Genomic DNA, 26,487 nt, shown 5'->3' with positions numbered 1-26,487 from the left:
AATACGTGTTCCAAAATTCTACAACTGATCGACGTTAGAGATATAGGTCTATAGTTCTGCACATCTGTTCGACATCCCTTCTTGAAAACGGGGTGACCTGTGCCCTTTTCCAATCCTTTGGAACGCTTTGCTCTTCTAGAGACCTACGGTACACCGCAGCAAGAAGGGGGGCAAGTTCCTTCGCGTACTCTGTGTAAAATCGAACTGGTATCCCATCAGGTCCAGCGGCCTTTCCTCTTTTGAGCGATTTTAATTGTTTCTCTATCCCTCTGTCATCTATTTCGATATCTACCATTTTGTCATCTGTGCAACAATCTAGAGAAGGAACTACAGTGCAGTCTTCCTCTGTGAAACAGCTTTGGAAGAAGACATGTAGTATTTTGGCCTTTAGTCTGTCATCCTCTGTTTCAGTACCATTTTGGTCACAGAGTGTCTGGATATTTTGTTTTGATCTACCTACCGCTTTGACCTGGGACCAAAATTTCTTAGGATTTTCTGCCAAGTCAGTACATAGAACTTTACTTTAGTGGCACTAATGTTGAGTAACACCAATGATGACCATAAATTGCTGAATAAAAATGAAAGCTACAATAAGTTGTTATAATAACTGGCAATACGAATAAGAAATAAAGGAATAAGCAATGAGGTAAAGCAAACTAGTTAATATGTTAGTAATCTACAGTTGACTACAGAAACAATATAAACACACATAGAACTAGCTGCAACAAGAGTTGACAGGTTTTTAACCCCGAAAGCACAGGCTTTTAAGTTCATTTGCATTGTACATTGAGCTTCTTCCGTCATCTGTCTTATAGTTGTTCACTTTTTGTACTGTCTCCATCAAACACAAGTAATAAGTGTAAGACAGTGTATAAAGAGAAGAATTGTATCAACAAGCCACTATGTGACAAAGCCTTAGTACTATAAAATATAAAATTACAGCCAAAGAAACTACTCTGTATATCATTTGTCTTTTCTTGAGTGAAAGTCACTTGTTTCTTTTCTAGATGAGTTCTTCCTTCTTCTCTTGTTGCTCGACTGGTAGGATGTGTCATGTCATGTAAGGAGCTTTATGTTAATAACAGTGTTTTAAGTCAAATGTGGTTATATAGATCAATTTAAAAAACTCATTTCCTTCACCAGTACTATATTAAAGATATCTGTTCCATGTATTTGAAATTATTGGCCTTAAAAAGAGATGGGACTAGGTTTGTTAGTGGTTAAAATGGTTGCGCACTAGTAGTGTACATTTTCCTACTTTCCCACAAAGAACTTGCTTTCATATAAAATTAACTTCAGTTACATTTAAAATAGCAATTTATTGCCTGATAATTTCAGTAACCTCCCCCCATGAATCATGGACCTTGTCGTTGGTGAGGAGGCTTGCGTGCCTCAGCGATACAGATAGCCGTACCATAGGTTCAACCACAACGGAGGGGTATCTGTTGAGAGGCCAGACAAACGTGTGGTTCCTGAAGAGGGGCAGCAGCCTTTTCAGTAGTTGCAGGGGCAACAGTCTGGATGATTGACTGATCTGGCCTTGTAACAATAACCAAAACGGCCTTGCTGTGCTGGTACTGTGAACAGCTGAAAGCAAGGGGAAACTACGGCCGTACTTTTTCCCGAGGGCATGCAGCTTTACTGTATGATTAAATGATGATGGTGTCCTCTTGGGTAAAATATTCCGGAGGTAAAATAGTCCCCCATTCGGATCTCCGGGCGGGGACTACTCAAGAGGATGTCGTTATCAGGAGAAAGAAAACTGGCATTCTACGGATCGGAGCGTGGAATGTCAGATCCCTTAATCGGGCAGGTAGGTTAGAAAATTTAAAAAGGGAAATGGATAGGTTAAAGTTAGATATAGTGGGAATTAGTGAAGTTCGGTGGCAGGAGGAACAGGACTTCTGGTCAGGTGACTACATGGTTATAAAAACAAAATCAAATAGGGGTAATGCAGGAGTACGTTTAATAATGAATAGGAAAATAGGAATGCGGGTAAGCTACTACAAACAGCATAGTGAACACATTATTGCGGCCAAGATAGATACGAAGCCCACACCTACTACAGTAGTACAAGTTTATATGCCAACTAGCTCTGCAGATGACGAAGAAATTGATGAAATGTATGATCAAATCAAAGAAATTATTCAGATAGTAAAGGGAGACGAAATTTTAATAGTCATGGGTGACTGGAATTCGGTAGTAGGAAAAGGGAGAGAAGGAAACATAGTAGGTGAATATGGACTGGGGCAAAGAAATGAAAGAGGAAGCCGCCTGGTAGAATTTTGCACAGAGCACAACTTAATCATAGCTAACACTTGGTTCAAGAATCATAAAAGAAGGCTGTATACATGGAAGAAACCTGGAGATACTGACAGGTTTCAGGTAGATTATATAATGGTAAGACAGAGATTTAGGAACCAGGTTTTAAAATGTAAGACATTTCCAGGGGCAGATGTGGACTCTGACCACAATCTATTGGTTATGACCTGTAGATTAAAACTGAAGAAACTGCAAAAAGGCGGAAATTTAAGGAGATGGGACCTGGATAAACTGATGAAACCAGAGGTTGTACAGAGTTTCAGGGAGAGCATAAGGGAGCAATTGACAGGAATTGGGGAAAGAAACACAGTAGAAGAAGAATGGGTAGCTTTGAGGGATGAAGTAGTGAAGGCAGCAGAGGATCAAGTAGTAAAAAGACGAGGGCTAGTAGAAATCCTTGGGTAACAGAAGAAATATTGAATTTAATTGATGAAAGGAGAAAACATAAAAATGCAGTAAATGAAGCAGGCAAAAAGGAATACAGACGTCTCAAAAATTTGATCAACAGGAAGTGCAAAATGACTAAGTAGGGATGGCTAGAGGACAAATGTAATGATGTAGAGGCTTATCTCACTAGGGGTAAGATAGATACTGCCTACAGGAAAATTAAAGAGACCTTTGGAGATAAGAGAAACACTTGTATGAACATCAAGAGCTCAGATGGAAACACAGCTCTAAGCAAAGAAGGGGAAGCAGAAAGGTGGAAGGAGTATATAGAGGGTCTACACAAGGGCGATGTACTTGAGGACAATATTATGGAAATGGAAGAGGATGTAGATAAAGATGAAATGGGAGATACGATACTGCGTGAAGAGTTTGACAGAGCACTGAAAGACCTGAGTCGAAACAAGGCCCCCGGAGTAGACAACATTCCATTGGAACTATTGACGGCCTTGGGAGAGCCAGTCTTGACAAAACTCTACCATCTGGTGAGCAAGATGTATGAGACAGGTGAAATACCCTCAGACTTCAAGAAGAATATAATAATTCCAATCCCAAAGAAAGCAGGTGTTGACAGATGTGAAAATTACCGAACTGTCAGCTTAATAAGTCACAGCTGCAAAATACTAACGCAAATTCTTTACAGACGAATGGAAAAACTAGTAGAATCCAACCTCGGGGAAGATCAGTTTGGATTCCGTAGAAATGTTGGAACACGTGAGGCAATACTGACCCTACGACTTATCTTAGAAGCTAGATTAAGGAATGGCAAACCTACGTTTCTAGCATTTGTAGACTTAGAGAAAGCTTTTGACAATGTTGACTGGAATACTCACTTTCCAATTCTGAAGGTGGCAGGGGTAAAATACAGGGAGTGAAAGGCTATTTACAATTTGTACAGAAACCAGATGGCAGTTATAAGAGTCGAGGGACATGAAAAGGAAGCAGTGGTTGGGAAGGGAGTGAGACAGGGTTGTAGCCTCTCCCTGATGTTATTCAATCTGTATATTGAGCAAGCAGTAAAGGAAACAAAAGAAAAGTTCGGAGTAGGTATTAAAATCCATGGAGAGGAAATAAAAATTTTGAGGTTCACCGATGACATTGTAATTCTGTCAGAGACAGCAAAGGACTTGGAAGAGCAGTTGAACGTAAATGGATAGTGTCTTGAAAGGAGGATATAAGATGAAAATCAACAAAAGCAAAACGAGGATAATGGATTGTAGTCGAATTAAGTCGGGTGATGTTGAGGGTATTAGATTAGGAAATGAGACACTTAAAGTAGTAAAGGAGTTTTGCTATTTGGGGAGCAAAATAACTGATGATGGTCAAATTAGAGAGGATATAAAATGTACACTGGCAATGGCAAGGAAAGCGCTTCTGAAGAAGAGAAATTTGTTAACATCGAGTATAGATTTAAGTGTGAGGAAGAAATTTCTGAAAGTATTTGTATGGAGTGTAGCCATGTATGGAAGTGAAACATGGACGATAAATAGTTTGGACAAGAAGAGAATAGAAGCTTTCAAAATGTGGTGCTACAGAAGAATGCTGAAGATTAGATGGGTAGATCACAGAACTAATGAGGAAGTATTGAATATGACTGGGGAGAAGAGAAGTTTGTGGCACAACTTGATCAGAAGAAGGGATCGGTTGGTAGGACATGTTCTGAGGCATCAAGAGATCACCAATTTAGTATTGGAGGGCAGCGTGGAGGGTAAAAATAATAGAGGGAGACCAAGAGATGACTACACTACACAGATTCAGAAGGATGTAGGTTGCAGTGGGTACTGGGAGATGAAGAGGCTTGCACAGGATAGAGTAGCATGGAGAGCTGCATCAAACCAGTCTCAGGATTGAAGACCACAACAACAACAATTTCAATAACTTATACAGTTAAATGCCACTAAGCAATAACTGGAGCCAATAATGCACATTAGCCTGATTCAAATAAGAATTTTTGATGTGAATATTTTTGAAAAGTCATTTTCAAGTAATTTTTATATATTGCATTAATTTTCAGTCCCATCACTTTTGAAGTGTGTTTGCTTGACACAGTGACTTATAGATATGATAATTTTATGTATTTTTTTTTTCTTTTTTCCTTGCGGTCACATACTTGAGAGATCAATCCTGAGGTTACCATAAAATATAGGTGAGAAAGTACACTTCAGTCTTCACCACTGTGGTTTCATCACTTCGCCCATACATTGTGTGGTAAACCCACAGTTACCACTACCTTTCGCTGTCCACCTTGCTCCACATCTGTTTGTTGCACAGTGTGCCAGCTGCATGTGCGACTGCCTGTGACAGCAAAGCACAGATTTTACTTGATGCACTGAGCTATGGCTCTCTAGCTGTGGATGTAGGGATCGACACCAGAGGTTCCACCATTGGCCTCAAGTGTGAGTGTACAATACTGACTGTGCGTGCCAATTCAAAACTATTGCCACCAACATCAGTGATGTCTACACTTGTCTATATGTAGGCCAATGTGAGCTTCCTAGCTCTGTCCACACCATGCCTTCAACTGTTACTTATTGTGCAGCCTTCAAGATTTGGATGTTGTTATGCTACTGACACTGTGTCACCTGTGGGCAGTTTCATTTTGTTGTACTTTGTGCTGCTGTGTGTTGTAGCCTATCAACAAACCAATTTGGCAGCCAGTGTTTATTTGTGTTGTGTGCTACAACACATCATGTAGTCCAAATAAAATCTTCACCTACTGTCAGACCTGACTTCATTCTGCAGATTTCAATTCTTTTCCCATATGACAGAAACTTCACTAGTGTTTCATTCTGCAGATTTCAATTCTTTTCCCATATGACAGAAACTTCACTAGTGTGGGTCTAGGTTTCACAGGATCTGGCAGCCTGCATCCCACTTAATGACTTCTATCGGTGTTGTTCATTGTTACCTGCAGGCCTAGCTTCTTAAATACAAGATTCAGCACTATTTGATATGTGATATCTAGAATCTTGAACAATCTGAGATTATTGCATCTCTGCTATTGTGCAAGCTTATAAGGTTTCGTGGTTAACTTCTATTTGAGCAATCATGCTCAAATCTTAATGATTTGTTGAGAGCACAGGCATCACTCTTTGAAGTTTTCTGTATTTTTTTTCCATCACTGGTACAGTGGAAGATACGGCATGGGAGATCTACTTGCAATGATTTGGTAAGGTAACATTTATCTGTGATGACTTTGATGAGAGCTGCACCATACAGGAAGTGAGATTGTTTGTCACCACAGATATAGTGTCAGCAGATGACAAGGCTGGGGTAGGGAAGAGAGAGAGAGAGAGAGAGTGTGTGTGTGTGTGTGTGTGTGTGTGTGTGTGTGTGTGTGTAGAGAGAGAGTTAAAAGAGACCAAATGTTTTGTAAACCATCAAAGAAGGCGACTTCCTGCACAGAAGAGTAAAACAAATTAGAAGTAATATGTTGTACTGCAAGCAATTAAAGGTCTTTACATGGATAGTCAGGCAGCAGTTGGAGTTGATGGTAAATTGAGTTCATGGTTCAGAGTAGTTTCAGGGGTAAGACAAGACTGCAACGTGTCTTCACTGTTGTTCATACTATTTATGGATCATACGTTGAAAACAATAGACTGGCTGGGTGAGAACAAGATATGTGAACACAAAATAAGCAGTCTTGCATATGCAGATGACTTACTTGTGATGGCAGATTCGATTGACAGTTTTCAAAGTAATATTTCAGAGCTAGATCAGAAATGTAAGGGCTATGGTATGAAGATTATCATCTCCAAAACGAAAGTAATGTCAGTGGGAAAGAAATATAAATGGATTGAGTGCCAAATAGGAGAAACAAAGTTAGAACAGGTGGACGGTTTCAAGTACTTAGGATGCATATTCTCACAGGATGGCAACATAGTGAAAGAACTGGAAGCGAGGTGTAGCAAAGCTAATGCAGTGAGCACTCAGCTACGATCTACTCTCTTCTGCAAGAAGGATGTCAGTACCAAGACTAAGTTATCTGTGCACCGTTCAATCTTTTGACCAACTTAGTTGTATGGGAGCAAAAGCTGGGTGGATTCAGGTTACCTTATCAACAAGGTTGAGGTTACAGATATGAAAGTAGCTAGGATGATTGCAGGTACTAGTAGATGGGAACAATTGCAGGAGGGTGCCCACAATGAGGAAATCAAAAAAAAACTGGGAATGAACTTTATAGATGTAGCAGTCAGGATGAACAGGCTTAGATGGTGGGGTCATGTTACACGCATGGGAGAAGCAAGGTTACCCAAGAGACTCATGGGTTCAGGAGTAGAGGGTAGGAGGAGTCGGGGCAGACCAAGGAGAAGGTACCTGGATTCGGTTAAGAATGATTTTGAAGTAATAGGTTTAACATCAGAAGAGGCACCAATGTTAGCACTGAATAGGGGATCATGGAGGAATTTTATAAGGGGGCTATGCTCCAGACTGAACACTGAAAGGCATAACCGGTCTTAAATGATGATGATGATGTTGTACTGAAGGAGTGACGGAAAGGGTGTCTTGGCTCTGAGTTCAGATCATAATAATAGTCATCCATTAACCTGGATCAAACTAGGTACTATGATTTTGTGTACTTCCCTGTGATGGTCCATAAGCATTTTAATATAGAGAGGTACTGTACAGGTGCCTATGGCTTGTCATGGATATGTTTGAAAAACTATTGTTTTGTAGTATGAAGATGTTGAGACAGATAGTATTGATGATAGCAAATACAATGCCACTGGAGTGTTTATAGGGAGATGATATCAACAGTAACAAGCAGAGAGCCTAGTGCTAACTGAATAACAACTTTGGAAAGTTGGTGGGGGAGAGGGGGGGGGGGGCAGTTGATGCCTTAAATGTAGAAACATATGCTGCTGACAATGTGCTGAAGATGGCCATCTTTTAAAATAGTCATAACTTCGTGATTCAGCTAGTTAAATAACCCATTAAACATAATGTTTTGTGGACTCCACTTCTCATTGTACAGTGTTTCCCTCATTTTATTTTACTTGATTATGATAGTTAGGTTTTTGTAATTTTATTTATTTTCTTCTTTTATTATTGTTGGATGAATATCTGAAATAAGCAGACTTATGGATTTAGAAAACTGTACAGTAGTACTTACATAAGAAGTACAGTAGTATTTAGTAATATTTACAGGGGCACAAATGAGAAAAAATGTTTATGGAAGTTTATTATACAGTAACAGACAATAATGTACTTTAATGATGAAGTCCCGAATATTATATATGCCTCTACAAAAGGACACAGTCTAGTATGATTGTGGTTTTATTCCACACAAAGGTGACTGCACAAATGCTCTTCCAGATTCAGTGTATTAAGTTTATGAGTTTTACACAACCTTATTATAAACTGAGGGCTTGTGGTGGCAACAGAGTAGGTTTAAATCACGAAATGCTATTATAAATAGCCATTGAATTTGTTCTGAAAGATATGGTTAGCTCTGAAACATCTTTCAGAATTGGCATACATATTGGGTAAGTGCATAAAGTGAAGTGAACAGAGTTAAAAGGAACATCCCTGTGTAAATTAGTTTGTGTATAAAAACTTTATTCCCACATTTTATTGAAATGTGGTCACACATTATCAAAACAAATCAAGCAACTTCATGTATTTTATTATTATGTACAAAATAAACAAAATTGTACAATCTGAACTATGCTTTCATATGATCACTTTCAGGATTATTGCCATTTCTCGGCAGGAAAAATGAGAAACCAACACCACCACTCAATTTACTTGCTGATTTTGGAGGTGGTGGCCTGATGTGTGCTTTGGGCATTTTAATGGCATTGTTGGAAAGATCTAAATCTGGAAAGGGACAAATTATTGATGCAAGTATGGTAGAGGGTGCAGCATACTTGGGTAGCTGGATTTTCCGTTCCCAGCATTTGCCTTTCTGGGGGAATTCCCGAGGAGAAAATCTGTAAGTCCATCTTCTCATAAGGAGAGTTGCTTTTAGTAAATGTGCTGATAAGCTTCAACGGTTTATGCTTTCAAGCTGTTCATACACTTGTGTTTTAGCCTTCATTACATTATTATCCATATGTTCACGCTGTATATTTTCTGTGATACAAACAATATCACATTAAATGCTAGTGAAACTAGGTATTTACAAAAAAAATTATAGCACACATAATGTTCAAGAACCTCTTAAGTGAGGAAAAAGCTTTCAATTGATAAGTTTTAATTTGTCCTTAAAAGGATTTCCATGATTTGCTCCATATCATTAGACAACATTTTTAAAGAAATGTATCAAAAAGAACATCATACTGTCCATGAAGACAAGTGGTTAACTGATGCTCTTCTGTTTTTATATTTTCGTAAAATAGATATTATTAAAAGTATGTTTCAATCTCAGGTCACATATGGCATCTTTGTGACATCCAGTGATGTGTTATTATGATATGTATTCAAACCATGGAATAACAGTAATATGAAAACAATAGGTTGTTACTCACCACATAGATAGGGCATTGACTGCCAGAAAGGCACAAAGAAAAATACTGCTGAATATTATTCAGCTATCAGATTAAGTGATGGTGGTGGTTGTTGGGATGTTTAAGGGGGACTAAACAGCTAAGGTCATCAGTCCCCCAATCAGATTAAGTCCTTAACCAGATGTAGACAACAAAAAACACCCACACTCACATAAGCACCAGTCACACACACATTACCACTGTTGTCTCTGGATACTAAGGCTTGTGACTGTTGACTGCATCTGAAGTGAGCAGAGATTCTTGTTTTGGTGGTAAAGGGGGCCAAGAGGAGGCATGGGGTGGGGAGGGACAGCAGGTTAGAGGTGAGGAAAGATGCAGTGGGAGCATGCAGGGAAAGAGTCAGAATAATGGGTTGCTAGGTGTAGCTTTAGGAGGTTCTATTGGAGGGGGAAGATGACAAAAGAGGAAAGGAGACCAAGTAGGAAAGGGAAAAAGACTTTGTAGATGTCAGTAAAAACTTCTTGGTTTTCAAGCCATGTCAGTTCGAATAAAATCTCGAGCTTTCGATGGCTAGCTCTGCCTTCGTCATCAGGATTAAAACTACTGAATGCCACGGCTGGCACTATTTCCTTCTTATATATCTACAATTATAGCTGCTGGCACCAGTCAGAGAGGGCTGAAATAATGCGTGCATCGAAGGTGAGTTGGGCAGCTCATAGCACCTCCGGCCTGCTGCAGGACCGAATGTTGTCCAGTGGTGTGAGGGGCCAGTGCCACATCTGAAACTGCCACTACTGCCTCCCTACAAGCATTAATCATCTGTCGTTGATTCCTTTTGACATCCAAAGCCTGCCTCCATGTCCTACCTAGAGTGTACCCTGGTCTCTGTTGAAATTGTTGCTGTTCGTTCTAATCTCAGCTGCCTCTTCTATATTAGAGACTCAGTGTGTTGATGCATGAGCCAAGACTCTTGTTTTCTCAGATTGTATTTTGTGACCATTTTCGAGGCAATGCTCAGCTATGAGCAACTTGTTGAGCTCCCTTTGTTTAATAAGTCTCTTGTGCTCGGTACAACACTCTGCAACTGTACGCATTTGCTGTCCTTTATAGATGCTGCCACACTTGCAAGGGACACCACACTCATCAGGCACATGAACAGCTATGTGATCTTTAACAGGGTGCAACATATCTTGGGGGGGGGGTGGGCAGAACACTGGTCTCAAACCACATTTTTGCAGTACACTTCCTAACTTGCTGCTCGTTGCCCTACAGTATTGCAGGAAAGCTGCCTCTCTTCCATAGAGCCTGGTTGCCTATGCTCATCTTGCCTGAAATTATAAGAAATCGCTTTCCTAGGGTGTCAAAGGTCTCACTGTGGCCTGCAGACCAAAATTACCATCTCGAACTTGTCCAGAAACATATCTGCCATGCTCTGTCTCCTCATTCACTTATGATCACCTCTATACCAGTTGTCTGGCCACAAAGGAGCACATCCTGTTACTCAGCAACACCCAGGACTGGAGCAACTGAATCACACCCTCAGCCAGGGTTTCAACTACCTCTTATTGTGGCCTGAAATGAGAAATATCCTCCGCACCCCTCTCACAGTGGTATTCTTCAGTTCATCAAATCTTGTCCATCCTTATTCTACCCCTGCTTCTAAATCCTTGCCCCATGGCTCATATCCCCACAGTAGACCTAGATGCAAAACCTGTCCCATACATCATCCCACTGTCATCTACTTTAGTCCTGTCACAGGCATCCCCTATCCCATCAGAGAAAGGGTCACTTCTGAATGCAGTCATTACTGACTTAGCAGCAATGACTGTGCAACATTTGACATGGGCATCACAACTAACAAGCTATCTGCCCACATGAATGGTTACTGCAAACTGTGGCTAAGAGACAGCTGGATCACCCAGCTACTGAGCATGCCACCCAACATATACTTGACTTTGGCTGCTTCATAGCCTGCCTGTGGCATCTGCATTCTTCCAACCACCACCAGCTTTTGTGAACTGCACAGGTTGGAACTCTCCCTGCAAAATATCCTTTGTTCCCTTAAACCCACAAAACCACTGGCCTCAACCTTTACTATCCCTGATATCCGCCTGCCTATCCCCTTCCTTTCCTTCATTCCAGCTCTACACACATCTGCTACCCTGCAAACAAATCTGTATAATCTTTCACCTTCCCTACTTTTCTCCTATTTCCTTTGCTTCCCCGCTTTCCCTCTCCACCTACACCTCCACCTTCCAAAATGACATCTGATGCCGCACCTAGGAACCCATTATTCTGCACATCCCTGCATGCTCACACATGCATTAGTAGCATCTTCACCCATACCTACCCTCAGTCCCTCTCCCTCCCAACCCCATTCTTCCTCTGTAGCCCCACTACCCAGTCCAACCTGTTGCACCTTGTTACAGCTTTGTCCATATGTGTATTATTTGTTATTTATGTCTGATGAAGGATTATTCAGATAACTGAATAATATACAGTATTTATTTTCATTGTGCAAATCTACCACACTAAGACTCCCCTATATGGTGAGTATGTTATATATTCAAATAAACACTGTTGCATATAGAAATTAATTTGGTTTTTTGGTTTTCTGGTGTATTGCATGCCCCCCCCCCCCCCTCCCACCACCCATCAACCATGGACCTTGCCGTTGGTGGGGAGGATTGCGTGCCTCAGCGATACAGATAGCCGTACCGTAGGTGCAACCACAACGGAGGGGTATCTGTTGAGAGGCCAGACAAACGTGTGGTTACTGAAGAGGGGCATCGCAGCCTTTTCAGTAGTTGCAGGGGCAACAGTCTGGATGATTGACTGATCTGGCCTTGCAACAATAACCAAAACGGTCTTGCTGTGCTGGTACTGCAAACGGCTGAAAGCAAGGGGAAACTACAGCCGTAATTTTTCCCGAGGGCATGCAACTTTACTGTATGATTAAATGATGATCGCATCCTCTTGGGTAAAATATTCCGGAGGTAAAATAGTCCCCCATTCGGATCTCCAGGCGGGGACTACTCAAGAGGATGTTGTTATCAGGAGAAAGAAAACTGGCGTTCTACGGATCGGAGCAATGGAATGTCAGATCACTTAATCAGGCAGGTAGGTTAGAAAATTTAAAAAGGGAAATGGATAGGTTAATGTTAGACATTGTGGGAATCAGTGAAGTTCAGTGGCAGGAGGAACAAGACTTCTGGTCAGGTGACTACAGGGTTATAAACACAAAATAAAATAGGGATGAAGTAGTGAAGGCAGCAGAGGATCAAGTAGTAAAAAGACGAGGGCTAGTAGAAATCCTTGGGTAACAGAAGAAATATTGAATTTAATTGATGAAAGGAGAAAATATAAAAATGCAGTAAATGAAGCAGGCAAAAAGGAATACAAACATCTCAAAAATGAGATCGACAAGAAGTGCAAAATGGCTAAGCAGGGATGGCTAGAGGACAAATGTAAGGATGTAGAGGCTTATCTCACTAGGGGTAAGATAGATACTGCCTACAGGAAAATTAAAGAGACCTTTGGAGATAAGAGGACCACTTGTATGAACATCAAGAGCTCAGATGGAAACCCAGTTCTAACCAAAGAAGGGAAAGCAGAAAAGTGGAAGGAGTATATAGAGGGTCTATTCAAGGGCGATGTACTTGAGGACAATATTATGGAAATGGAAGAGGATGTAGGTGAAGATGAAATGGGAGATATGATACTGCGTGAAGAGTTTGACACAGCACTGAAAGACCTGAATCGAAACAAGCCCCCCGGATTAGACAACATTCCATTAGGACTACTGACAGCCTTGGGAGAGCCAGTCCTGACAAAACTCTACCATCTGGTGAGCAAGATGTATGAGACAGGTACAATACCCTCAGACTTCAAGAAGAATATAATAATTCCAATCCCAAAGAAAACAGGTGTTGACAGATGTGAAAATTACCGAACTATCAGTTTAATAAGTCACAGCTGCAAAATATTAACGTGAATTCTTTACAGACGAATGGAAAAACTAGTAGCAGCCGACCTCGGGGAAGATCAGTTTGGATTCCGTAGAAATGTTGGAACACGTGAGGCAATACTGACCCTACGACTTATCTTAGAAGCTAGATTAAGGAAGGGAAAACTTACATTTCTAGCATTTGTAGACTTAGAGAAAGCTTTTGACAACGTTGACTGGAATACTCTCTTTCAAATTCTAAAGGCGGCAGGGGTAAAATACAGGGAGTGAAAGGCTATTTACAATTTGTACAGAAGCCAGACGGCAGTTATAAGAGTCAAGGTACATGAAAGGGAAGCAGTGGTTGGGAAGGGAGTGAGACAGGCTTGTAGCATCTCCCCGATGTTATTCAATCTGTATATTGAGCAAGCAGTAAAGGAAACAAAAGAAAAGTTCGGAGTAGGTATTAAAATCCATGGAGAAGAAATAAAAACTTTGAGGTTTGCCGATGATATCGTAATTCTGTCAGAGACAGCAAAGGACTTGGAAGAGCAGTTGAACGGAATGAACAGTGTCTTGAAAGGAGGCTATAAGATGAACTTCAACAAAAGCAAAACGAGGATAATGGAATGTAGTCGAATTAAGTCGAGTGATGCTGAGGGAATTAGATTAGGAAATGAGACACTTAAAGTAGTAAAGGAGTTTTGCTATTTGGGGAGCAAAATAACTGATGATGGTCGAAGTAGAGAGGATATAAAATGTAGACTGGCAATGGCAAGGAAAGCGTTTCTGAAGAAGAGAAATTTGTTGACATCGAATATAGATTTATGTATCAGGAAGTCGTTTCTGAAAGTATTTGTATGGAGTGTAGCCATTTATGGAAGTGAAACATGGACGATAAATAGTTTGGACAAGAAGAGAATAGAAGCTTTCGAAATGTGGTGCTACAGAAGAATGCTGAAGATTAGATGGGTGGATCACAGAACTAATGAGGAAGTATTGAATATGACTGGGGAGAAGAGAAGTTTGTGACACAAGTTGACCAGAAGAAAGGATCGGTTGGTAGGACACGTTCTGAGGCTTCAAGGGATCACCAATTTTGCATTGGAGGGCAGCGTGGAGGGTAAAAATCGTAAAGGGAGACCAAGAGATGAATACACTAAGCAGATTCAGAAGGATGTAGGTTGCAGTAGGTACTGGGAGATGAAGAGGCTTGCACAGGATAGAGTAGCATGGAGAGCTGCATCAAACCAGTCTCAGGACTGAAGACCACAACAACAACAACAACAACAACAACAGTGTATTGGAGTCCCCTTTTTCTTCTTCTTTTTATCTTCTGCTGATGATTTGTACTAAGCTGAAACCATTAAGGATATAACTTCTGTTGCCTGAGGCTAGAATATACAATTTGAGAAAAAGTTAAAAGATTGCTACAGTTTCCTCAAGGCAGTAGCCTAATCTGTGTACATAAAGCAATGTTTTCCTGCAGGATGTATGTTGTGGTCCATAGCTCTTTTATTATTCAGTGTCATATGATGATCATTTCTAGTTCATGAAATGTAGTGGTGAATTTGTCCGTTCATGATGCTAACTCTTACACTCTACATTATGAACATAGTCTTATGTGCATACACAAAATATGTTGTCGTTGTTGTTGTGGTCTTCAGTCCAGAGACTGGTTTGATGCAGCTCTCCCTGCTACTCTATCCTGTGCAAGCTTCTTCATCTACCAATACCTCCCGCAACCTACATCCTTCTGAATCTGCTTAGTGTATTCATCTCTTGGTCTCCCTCTAAAATTTTTACCCTCCGCAATACCCTCCAATACAAAATTGGTGATCCCTTGATGCCTCAGAACATGTCCTACCAACTGATCCCTTATTCTAGTCAAGTTGTACCACAAATGAAGTCAATAAATTATTCTTAGTAAAATTTTTCCTTCTAGATTCATGTTTTCTGGTATTAGCAATTATTCTAACCAACCAAACCTGATTATGTAAACTGCAGATGCCTCTCTCCAGATCTGAATCCCACATTGCAGACATGAGTGGTGTATCCATAGTAGTTTTATCCTAGATCAGATGGTAATACTATAATTGCAAGACATTTTAAGGAGTAAATATTGCAGCTTGTTTTCTGAAAGATGTGTATGATATGTTCTTTCCTTGTCATATACCCATTCATCCTGTGTATGGATAGTGCAAATAGATGATAAACGAAAAATGTTACAATCTCCAGAGACAGGAATAACAAACCATCCCTACCACTGTGAAATTACTCTGGAAGTATGTTGCTTTTCCCCACATTCTGGAGGACTGAGGTGTTTGTCAACCTTATAGAATGCAACGTGAAAATTGGTTTCAGCTGTCTGCTGTTGAAAGCAGTGCCTGTTGTTGACACTACATTCGACCCCCTTTCAAAATTTCTTCATAGGTGTACCCAACATAGATTCCTCAATCACCACAAGAATAACAATAGCTTAATTCTCCATTTACATATGTTGGTAGTGGGTCAAGAGCATTAATTCTTGGCTTTATCAGGAACTATTATGTTGTGGACTGATCATATACAGAAAAACTGTTAATTTTTGAGTGTTCCATGTATTTTTTTTTTTAACGAAAATGGATCCTGCACCATGGTCTTTGACTATAAATTAATTACAAAAGATTCCTAAGATCACAATTCAAACACCCTTGAAAATTTTCTTGACATCTGCATCAATCTCCAAGATATAGAGGTTGGAAGTTACTCTACTTCTACACATAACATTCAGTTGTTGTTGTTGTTGTGGTCTTCAGTCCTGAGACTGGTTTGATGCAGCTCTCCATGCTACTCTATCCTGTTCAAGCCTCTTCATCTCCCAGTACCCACTGCAACCTACATCCTTCTGAATCTGCGTAGTGTAGTCATCTCTTGGTCTCCCTCTACGATTTTTACCCTCCAAACTGCCCTCCAATAGTAAATTGGTGATACCTTGATGCCTCAGAACATGTCCTACCAACCGATCCCTTCTTCTGGTCAAGTTGTGCCACAAACTTCTCTTCTCCCCAATCCTATTCAATACTTCCTCATTAGTTATGTGATCTACCCATCTAATCTTCAGCATTCTTCTGTAGCACCACATTTCGAAAGCTTCTATTCTCTTCTTGTCCAAACTATTTATCGTCCATGTTTCACTTCCATACATGGCTACACCCCATACAAATACTTTCAGAAAAGACTTCCTGATACATAAATCTATATTCGATGTTAACAAATTTCTCTTCTTCAGAAATGCTTTCCTTGACATTTCCAGTAAACATTTTATATCCTCTCTACTTCGACCATCATCAGTTATTTTGCTCCCCAAATAGCAAAACTCCTTTACTACTTTAAGTGTCTCATTTCCTAATCGAATTCCCTCAGCATCACCCGACTTAATTCGACTACATTCCATTATCCTCGTTTTGCTTTTGTTGATTTTCATCTTATATCCTCCTTTCAAGACACTATCCATTTCGTTCAACTGCTCTTCCAAGTCCTTTGCTGTCTCTGACAGAATTACAATGTCATCGGTGAACCTCAAAGTTTTTATTTCCTCTCCATGGATTTTAATAACTACTCCGAACTTTTCTTTTGTTTCCTTCACTGCTTGCTCAATATACAGACTGAATAACATCAGGGAGAGGCTACAACCCTGTCTCACTCCCTTCCCAACCACTGCTTCCCTTTCATGTCCCTCGACTCTTATAACTGCCATCTGGTTTCTGTACAAATTGTAAATAGCCTTTCACTCCCTGTATTTTACCCCTGCCACCTTCAGAATTGGAAAGTGAGTATTCCAGTCAACATTGTCAAAAGCTTTCTCTAAGTCTACAAATGCTAGAAACGTAGGTTTGCCATTCCTTAATCTAGCTTCTAAGATAAGTCGTAGGGTCAGTATTGCCTCACGTGTTCCAACATTTCTACGGAATCCAAACTGATCTTCCCCGAGGTTGGATTCTACTAGTTTTTCCATTCGTCTGTAAAGAATTTGCGTTAGTATTTTGCAGCTGTGACTTATTAAGCTGACAGTTCGGTAATTTTCACATCTGTCAACACCTGCTTTCTTTGGGATTGGAATTATTATATTCTTCTTGAAGTCTGAGGGTATTTCACCTGTCTCATACATCTTGCTCACCAGATGGTAGAGTTTTGTCAGGACTGGCTCTCCCAAGGCCGTCAGTAGTTCCAATGGAATGTTGTCTACTCCGGAGGCCTTGTTTCGACTCAGATCTCTCAGTGCTCTGTCAAACTCTTCACACAGTATCGTATCTCCCATTTCATCTTCATCTACATCCTCTTCCATTTCCATAACATTGTCCTCAAGTACATCACCCTTGTGTAGACCCTCTATATACTCCTTCCACCTTTCTGCTTTCCCTTCTTTGCTTAGAACTGGGTTTCCATCTGAGCTCTTGATGTTCATAGAAGTGGTTCTCCATTCTCCAACGGTCTCTTTAATTTTCCTGTAGGCAGTATCTATCTTACCCCTAGTGAGATAAGCCTCTACATCCTTACATTTGTCCTCTAGCCATCCCTGCTTAGCCATTTTGCACTTCCTCTCGATCTCATTTTTGAGACGTCTGTATTCCTTTTTGCCTGCTTCATTTACTGCATTTTTATATTTTCTCCTTTCATCAATTAAGTTCAGTATTTCTTCTGTTACTCAAGGATTTCTACTAGCCCTCGTCTTTTTACTACTTGATCATCTGCTGCCTTCACTACTTCATCCCTCAAAGCTACCCAATCTTCTTCTACTGTATTTCTTTCCCCAATTCCTGTCAATTGCTCCCTTATGCTCTCCCTGAAACTCTGTACAACCTCTGGTTCTTTCAGTTTATCCAGGTTCCATCTCCTAAAAATTTCCATCTTTTTGCAGTTTCTTCAGTTTTAATCTACAAGTCCTAACCAATATGAGGCAAAATCTAAATAATAAATAACCACAGCAAACTGCCCAAATTTTAAGGGTATATTCACTAGACATTTATCTAGATGAGCCATCTCCGTATTTTCAAAAATCTAACTGAAAAGTGGTGTACCAATTGCCTCATCTAGTTTCCTCAGACACCTTAATATTTTTCCCTAACATATTTGTGCATTTTTATGCTGAGAGAAAGACAATGGCATAGGGAAGAAGTAATACATAGTGGAAGATAGTAGGCAGTGGTTGTGTTATAGAAAGAGCAAAGGAGACAGTGACAGTGAGATGAAACTGTAGTAGTGGGGCAGAATAAAAAGGACTGTGCTGTGACACAAGAGACAGTCGGAGAGAGACAGACAAAGAGATAATGACAATGAATAGAGCTGAAAGAGTGAGTGAGTGACAAAGTGCAGCTGGGAGTGGATAGATATGAGCAACTTACAACAATGAACTAGTGGGTATGAGTGAGTTTCTGTTATGGGAGCTTGTGGAAGTTTGAGGGGAGTTGCATGGTGTATGTGGCTTTTTCTTTTTTTTACTTTTTTTGTATTTTATTTTTTTAAAGAAAGAAACAATATGATCACTTTCCAAAATTTTTGAAAATTTTTATAAAGGTGCTGAGGAAGGTAGAATGAGGCAGCTGATACCTAACTTTTCAGTCAGTCTTTTAAATAAACAGGAACATATTCACATTTTTTGTGCTCGATAGGAGCATTTTTCTGCTGGTGGTTACATCAGTTTTGAAATTTCATGCTTCCTGTTCAGTCTGAACATTTATCAATCTTAGCAAAGTAATTATTTGCAATTTATACACCACCTTCAGAACTTTACTTTATGTAGCTATTAATGCAAACATACTATTCAGAGTTACTCTTTTGAAATTATGAATCAAGAATAAAACAATAATTCCAAGTAGGCAATGATCATTCTTTTGCAGTCAATACATTACGGAAAGAACTCTCTTCACAACTCTTAAATATGGTGAGCACTATTTGCAAAATACATGCTTATGAGACCCTTTATATTTTTCTAAAAGTCTGTTTTGCAAGCCACTGGTGAGTAGGCTGCATTTTATCTTGTACTGGGATGATGGTAAAACCACAGTCTTGCTTAGCACTGGTAACTGTTCCAGTTTATTTGCCTGATCTCTTCACATAAATTACAAAGCATATGTATTCTTCTTTTTGCATATATGTAGTTTTATGGCACTGGTATGTGGAAGTAAGTAATGCTGTATGCGGTTATCACACACAGTCCATTACTGTCACAGTAAAATGTAAAGTAAGCTGTTTGAATCCTTACTCTATAACTATTATACATTCAGTTGTCTCATCAGGCAATCTATATTGATTTAAGAGATCCTCTGTACTCAGTACAAATTTTACCTAACATGAATACACTGTACGTATGTCTTCCATTTTTAACAAGCTGTCTGCCAGCTCTCTCTCTCTCTCTGTATTTGAGTGTATATATAAAGAAGAGAGGGAAGAAGATAGGGCTGGAGGTGGGTGTGGGGCAGCAGAAATTAGGAAAGGAAGATTGCAAGATAGAAGGATGTGTTGTAAAAATAATTCTAATCTATGTAGTTCACAGAAGCTCATATTGTGGAGGATCCATATGGCACAAGTTGTGAAGCAACCACTGAAGTAGAGCATGTTCCACCACTGGATGGTCAACTTTGCTCTTGTTCTCAATTTGGCAGAGGCTGTTCTTTCTGGTGTACAGACAGCTGCTGCCCACATATAAGGCTGTGCAGAAGTTACAACAGAGCTGGTATATGCTAAAACTGCTTCCATAGGTGGCCCTGCCTCTCATAGGATAGGATATGCGTGTGATATGGTGGGAGCAGTATGTGCTGGGTGGGCACTGTGGGCTTTCAAATAGAAAATGTGATGTGGCCCTCAACTTTGTACCCTCAGACTCAGAGTTGAAATATTAAAAGTTTTGGCTGGTTTCATTGTCTAGGGGCTGGATACGTAGTTGCCACATTACAAGCTAAATAATGCTGAGTCTACAGTAAACAATATGAATATACAAATGAATCAAATGGTCGAAGATTCCTATCACTTGGCAATTGTGAATTTTGAACGTAACATAGAAATTTATAAATGAAAGATTACAATTAAATAAAATCTGCAGGTACTATTTTTTTACAAATTTAAATGATGAGTATGATAGCAGAAGTACCTTTAAGTATGCCATTTATTACTGGAAAACACTTATTGGTGTCAATGGTCCAGCAATTAAATAAAATATACGTTGAATAACAAGGAAACAATAGAGTCCTACTTCACATAATTAGTTATAAGCAGCAACATAGCTCATGAAATATTCACTTCTAAATGCATACTTCGTCTTCACTGCAGAAGCCATGGAAATCTCACAAGTGCAGAAGTCAGCACTTCGAAATATTGCTATCTCCCGCGACCACGCGCAAACTGCTCAACACTCCATATAGTTCCTGCGACCAACTGTTGCTGCTTCCCATCCAGCACTCCCCGTGTCCTGCCTGCAACCCAATGCTCCTCCCTCACTTCCATGCAGTCTCTCCATTCTTCAGTAGTCGCCTACTGTATTAACAAGCGCTGTGATTGACTAGAGCGCTCCCGCCATGTCTCCAAGCCAATGCACACTTACAGGTATATTGAAACACATACAAAATTCTGGATATACATTTAAATAACTTGAAATTAAATAAATATTCCTAGGGTTGGACCATAAACACGCTCTAACACACATTATTAAATCCATAAATGAATCAAATAAACATATATCAAAGGAACAGAAACAAAAGCAGGCCAGTAGCCTAATGTCTCTGTGCTTTCTAAAACACAGTAAATATTTGACCAATTTCTTCATGAATAGTATATATTGGATATAAATAAAGACAGATGAATAAATATACACTCCTGGAAATGGAAAAAAGAACACATTGACACCGGTGTGTCAGACCCACCATACTTGCTCCGGACACTGCGAGAGAGCTGTACAAGAAATGATCACACGTACGGCACAGCGGACACACCAGGAACCGCGGTGTTGGCCGTCGAATGGCGCTAGCTGCGCAGCATTTGTGCACCGCCGCCGTCAGTGTCAGCCAGTTTGCCGTGGCATATGGAGCTCCATCGCAGTCTTTAACACTGGTAGCATGCCGCGACAGCGTGGACGTGAACCGTATGTGCAGTTGACGGACTTTGAGCGAGGGCATGTAGTGGGCATGCGGGAGGCCGGGTTGACGTACCGCCGAATTGCTCAACACGTGGGGCGTGAGGTCTCCACAGTACATCGATGTTGTCGCCAGAGGTCGGCGGAAGGTGCACGTGCCTGTCGACCTGGGACCGGACCGCAGTGACACACGGATGCACGCCAAGACCGCAGGATCCTACGCAGTGCCGTAGGGGACCGCACCACCACTTCCCAGCAAATTAGGGACACTGTTGCTCCTGGGATATCAGCGAGGACCGTCTCTATGAAGCTGGGCTACGGTCCCACACACCGTTAGGCCGTCTTCCGCTCACGCCCCAACATCGTGCAGCCCGCCTCCAGGCGTGAATGGAGGGACGAATGGAAACGTGTCGTCTTCAGCGATGAGAGTCGCTTCTGCCTTGGTGCCAATGATGGTCGTATGCGTGTTTGGCGCCGTGCAGGTGAGCGCCACAATCAGGACTGCATACGACCGAGGCACACAGGGCCAACACCCGGCATCATGGTGTGGGGAGCACTCTCCTACACTGGCCGTACACCTCTGGTGATCGTCGAGGGGACACTGAATAGTGCACGGTACATCCAAACTGTCATCAAACCCATCGTTCTACCATTCCTACCCCGCTATGGGAACTTGCTGTTCCAACAGGACAATGCACATCCGCATGTATCCCATGCCACCCAACATGCTCTAGAAGGTGTAAGTCAACTACCCTGGCCAGCAAGATCTCCGGATCTGTCCCCCATTGAGCATGTTTGGGACTGGATGAAGCGTCGTCTCACGCGGTCTGCACGTCCAGCACGAACGCTGGTCCAACTGAGGCGCCAGGTGGAAATGGCATGGCAAGCCGTTCCACAGGACTACATCCAGCATCTCTACGATCGTCTCCATGGGAGAATAGCAGCCTGCATTGCTGCGAAAGGTGGATATACACTGTACTAGTGCCGACATTGTGCATGCTCTGTTGCCTGTGGTTCTGTCAGTGTGATCATGTGATGTATCTGACCCCAGGAATGTGTCAATAAAGTTTCCCCTTCCTGGGACAATGAATTCATGGTGTTCTTATTTCAATTTCCAGGAGTGTATTTATAAGCTTGCTACTACCATTTTTTCGTGTAACTGTGGAGTTCTTATAGCCTGACGTGATCAACAGTAATTGGCCACTTTGACTTCCAATAACTCGCGTACGATTCAAGTTACATGCCTGTAATTCATATCAATTTAGGTTTGCACTAATAGCTTTCTAAAGACACATCAATCGACAAAATCTGATGAACCATTTAGATTTTGGAAATTCATTGCTGGGTGTTACAGTCAGATACTAAAGTTTAAACTAATAAAGATATTGAAAATCTGATTACACCATCAGAATCATCATGCAAATAATGGGAATGGGTAATGTACATGTTTCTTTTTGAGGTATCATGATTCCTCTGGCTGTCATTAATTTCTACATGAATTGTGAAATGTCTGCCATTGTGATTTCACAATGGCCGCCATCTTTGGTACTCTCAGCATTCAAATCTCGTTCATTGACACAAAGCACAGTCCTTGACACTGCGTCAACATGGAATTCCCAGCCACGCGGTTGGCCTGGACCATGTGTTGGGGCTACCCCTCTCTCTCCGGCCATGCTAACTCTGAACTTTGAATATTTTCAGGGCCCCATAATTCGCCCGTTACCTCACAGTGCTTAGAACAGAACTTGCACTTGGGTCTGCCAGAGGGATATGAACCATTTGGCAAGGGGATGGGAGTAGGTGTGGCATAGGATGGACCAGGATGTTTTATAATTTAAGTGGACAGTGGGATGTCACTTTGGGAAGGACCATGGTTAGGGTGTTCCTCATTTCTGGACATGATAATTAGTACAAGAAGCCCTCGTTTGGGGTAATGGGGGAGTTCTTCTTTGCAACTGGTTCATGGGGTGATAGGATTAGAAGCATATGGGGATATGGCATGGAAAATCTGTTTGTTAACTAGGTTTGGAGGGAAAAGCCTGTCCTTACCTCCAATTTGGTCTCTCTCTCTCTCTCTCTCTCTCTCTCTCTCTCTCTCTCTCTCTCTCTCTCTCTCTCCTTTCCTAGGTTCCTACCTCGTAAAACAAACTGTTCAATAGATAAGAACATCCATCGACAACTTTAAGACAGACCACAATTCAATCATCCATCCCATTAGTACCTAAATTCCTACACATCACTGTTGAAATGACATCCTCGTACACCAATATTCCCCATGCCTATGATTTTATCATTGAACCCTACCTCCCTCACTGCCCAACCAACTCCAAATCCACCACCTCATTGCTTTTACACCTGACAAACTATATCCCTACTCATAACTACATCTCCTTTGTGGGGAAGATACTGAAACAAATCCACAACAAGGTCATGAGTATGTATATGGTACATCAATATGTCAACCTGTTTATTGGCAATCTATGGAAACCTTCATAGCTAATAAAGACCCCCAAACACCTTGTCTGATTTAGGTTCATTGATGATATCCTTATGGTGTAGACCCAGCCTCTGTTCCACCACAGAATCAACATCATCTCCCCTACATGGTTCACTTGGATACTCCTCAGCCTAACTTGACATCTACCTTGTCCTCCATCCCACTGATACTTCCATGACAAACCTTTGTTTCAACCAAACCAACTAAAGGTCCACAGTGCCACCATTTTGATACCTGCCATCCCTTCTACAGTAAAAAGTCTCTCTCATAGTCAGGAACCTAGGGACAGTGTGTTGGCGGTGGTGAACATTCCTAGGTCCAGTATACTGAAGTCTTCCTATGGCTTCCACAAACAGCCATTACGCCAAAGTGTAATAACTTGACCATATCTGTCACCAGAGCTTTGTGTTTTGCTCAACTCTTTGAATGATATACACTGCTGGAAAAAAATCACAACACCAAAAAGTAATTAAATTTTGGGAATAAATTTATCTATGTAGCATGTGTAAGTGATTAACATTGCAAGATCACAGGTTAATGTAAGCATGAGGTAAGGCATTGCAAATGTGAAATGCTGGTACATTAATAACCAGTGTCACCACCAGAATGTTGAATTCAGGCATGCAAACGTACATGCCTTGTGTTGTAAAGGTACTGGATGCCGATTTGTGGGATGCCTGTTGCACTTTGTCAGTTGATGCACAATCAGTTAAACCTGATTGTGAATGATGCTGGAGATGTTTTCTGCTGGTGTTTCACATGTGCTCAATTGGAAACAGATGTGGTGACTATGCAGGACAAGGACACGTGTTCGACACTCTGTAGAGCCTTTTGGATTACAATAACAGTACGGGGGCGAGCATTATGCTGACTTAAAACACTGCCTGGAATGCTGCTCATGAATTCCGGCACAGCAGGTTGAATCACCAGATGTACGTACAAATTTACTGTCAGAGTGTGTGGGATAACTATGGGAGTACTCCTGCTGTCATACAAAATTGCACCCCAGGTGTAGGTCCAGTGCGTCTAGCATGCAGACACGTTGGTTGCAGGCCCTCAGCTGGCCTCTTCTAAACAAGACATGGCCATCAGTGGCACTGAGCCAGAACCAGCTTTCATCAGAAAACACAACAGACCTCCACCTTGCCCTCCGATGATATCTTGCTTGACACCACTGAAGTCACAAACGGTGGTAGTTTGGGGTCAGTGGTATGCACACTACAGGGCATCTGTTTCAGATCTGCCCTTAAAGTAATTGGTTTCTAGCAGTTTGTTGTGTCACTGTGGTGCCAGTTGTTGCTCAACTTACTGCTGCATATGCAGCACTATGTACCAGAGCCATACACCAAAAACAATGATGTTCCTTCACGGTAGTGTCACATGGACGTCCTGAGCCCGACTTTCTTGCAACCATACATTCTTGTGACCAGTGCTGCCAGCAGTCATGTACAGTGGTTAGATTCCTGCCAAATCTTTCTGTAGTAGTGCAGGAGGAACATCCAGCTTCTTGTAGCCAATTACATAACTTTGTTCAAAATCAGTGAGGTGTTGATAATGGTGTCTTTGTCATCTTAAAGGTATTCATGACTTATATCGACTCATTGTCTCCAATCTAAAAGGTAACTAATGCTCACAATCATTACATTGTGTACTTGAAGCAGACGTGATTTGCATTGTCATAGTGGTGCTAGTAATGTTGCCCTTGTGTGACATGCTCGAAATTTTAATAAGCATCATCTTTCAGATGTAGAAACACACCTACCAACTTTTGTTTATCTTGCACAGCTCCTTCTTGATGCTGCAATTTTTTTCCACCAGTGTATTTTAAATATCCCTTTTTATGTAATTTCTGCAAGTAATGGCTATCAACTACTATTTTATCTGAAACTTATACACTACCGATCCTACCTTTTGTAATTAAGATTGGCTTGTTTTCTGAAAGAAAATAAGAAAATGAGCGAGTCTCTGTCCTTCCCAGGTTAGCGTAGCTTATAGAAGGACATAAGTTCAATGCAGACCAGTTATCACTAATGTAATGAAGAAAAAGTATTCAAGAAAACAGTGCTATTGTTGATGAAATGAAATAAATTCTGACATAATCCACAGCTGGGCACTGAAATGAATTTACTGTTAATGGGTAAAAACTTGTGCCAGACTTGGACTTGAACTTGGATTTCCCACTTTATGTGAGCAGTCACCTTCACCGCTTCGGCTATCTGAGCACGCTTTCTGTCTGACCCAAATTTCCCACTTGTCACCACTACTTACTTACCTCCCTCTGTCCACCATTCATATATAAATATATACGACTTGATGCCCATTAAGATAATTTCAGTGGAAATGTACACTCTTTCCTGAACTCTTGCAGAAATCCAGTGTGATGCGGGCAAGTAGTGAGTATGCTGGATGGAGGCACTATGTAAGCAGTGTGTGAGATGTTGTGAATTTGGGTTGGATGGAAAAAATGCTCAGGTAGCCGAAGCAGTTATGGTGACCGCTCACATAAACTGCAAAATCCAGATGCAAGTCCTGATCCAGCACAAATTTTCACTAGTCTCTGCAGTCCCCATTTGTGGCCGATGTCAGAATTTTTCATTTCATCATCTATAACTGCAGGATCAAGAGTGGTGTCTTTTCTTTTGGACTTGTCCAAAAGAACACACACAGTGCGTAATAAGTGGTATTATTCATTGACTTATGGAACCAACATATTGTTACTATG

General features: G+C 41.0%; 1 protein-coding gene across 9 annotated transcripts in view; it reads left to right on the top strand.

The window, feature by feature from the left end:
- The window catches only part of LOC126336797 (alpha-methylacyl-CoA racemase), a 176,437-nt gene that overhangs the window by 137,960 nt on the left and 11,990 nt on the right, over nucleotides 1-26,487 (top strand). For all 9 annotated transcript variants that reach the window (XM_050000828.1, XM_050000832.1, XM_050000824.1 and 6 more), the window contains one exon: nucleotides 8,458-8,701. In XM_050000828.1, coding sequence (XP_049856785.1) covers nucleotides 8,458-8,701 — 244 coding nt within the window. The remainder of the gene's footprint in view (nucleotides 1-8,457; nucleotides 8,702-26,487) is intronic.

The sequence above is a fragment of the Schistocerca gregaria genome, chromosome 2 (genome assembly GCF_023897955.1).
Source record: "Schistocerca gregaria isolate iqSchGreg1 chromosome 2, iqSchGreg1.2, whole genome shotgun sequence".
In the NCBI taxonomy this organism is placed as follows: Eukaryota; Metazoa; Arthropoda; class Insecta; order Orthoptera; family Acrididae; genus Schistocerca; species Schistocerca gregaria.
The sequence above is the reverse complement of the archived record's forward strand: the minus strand, read 5'-3'. Positions and strand labels throughout refer to the sequence as shown.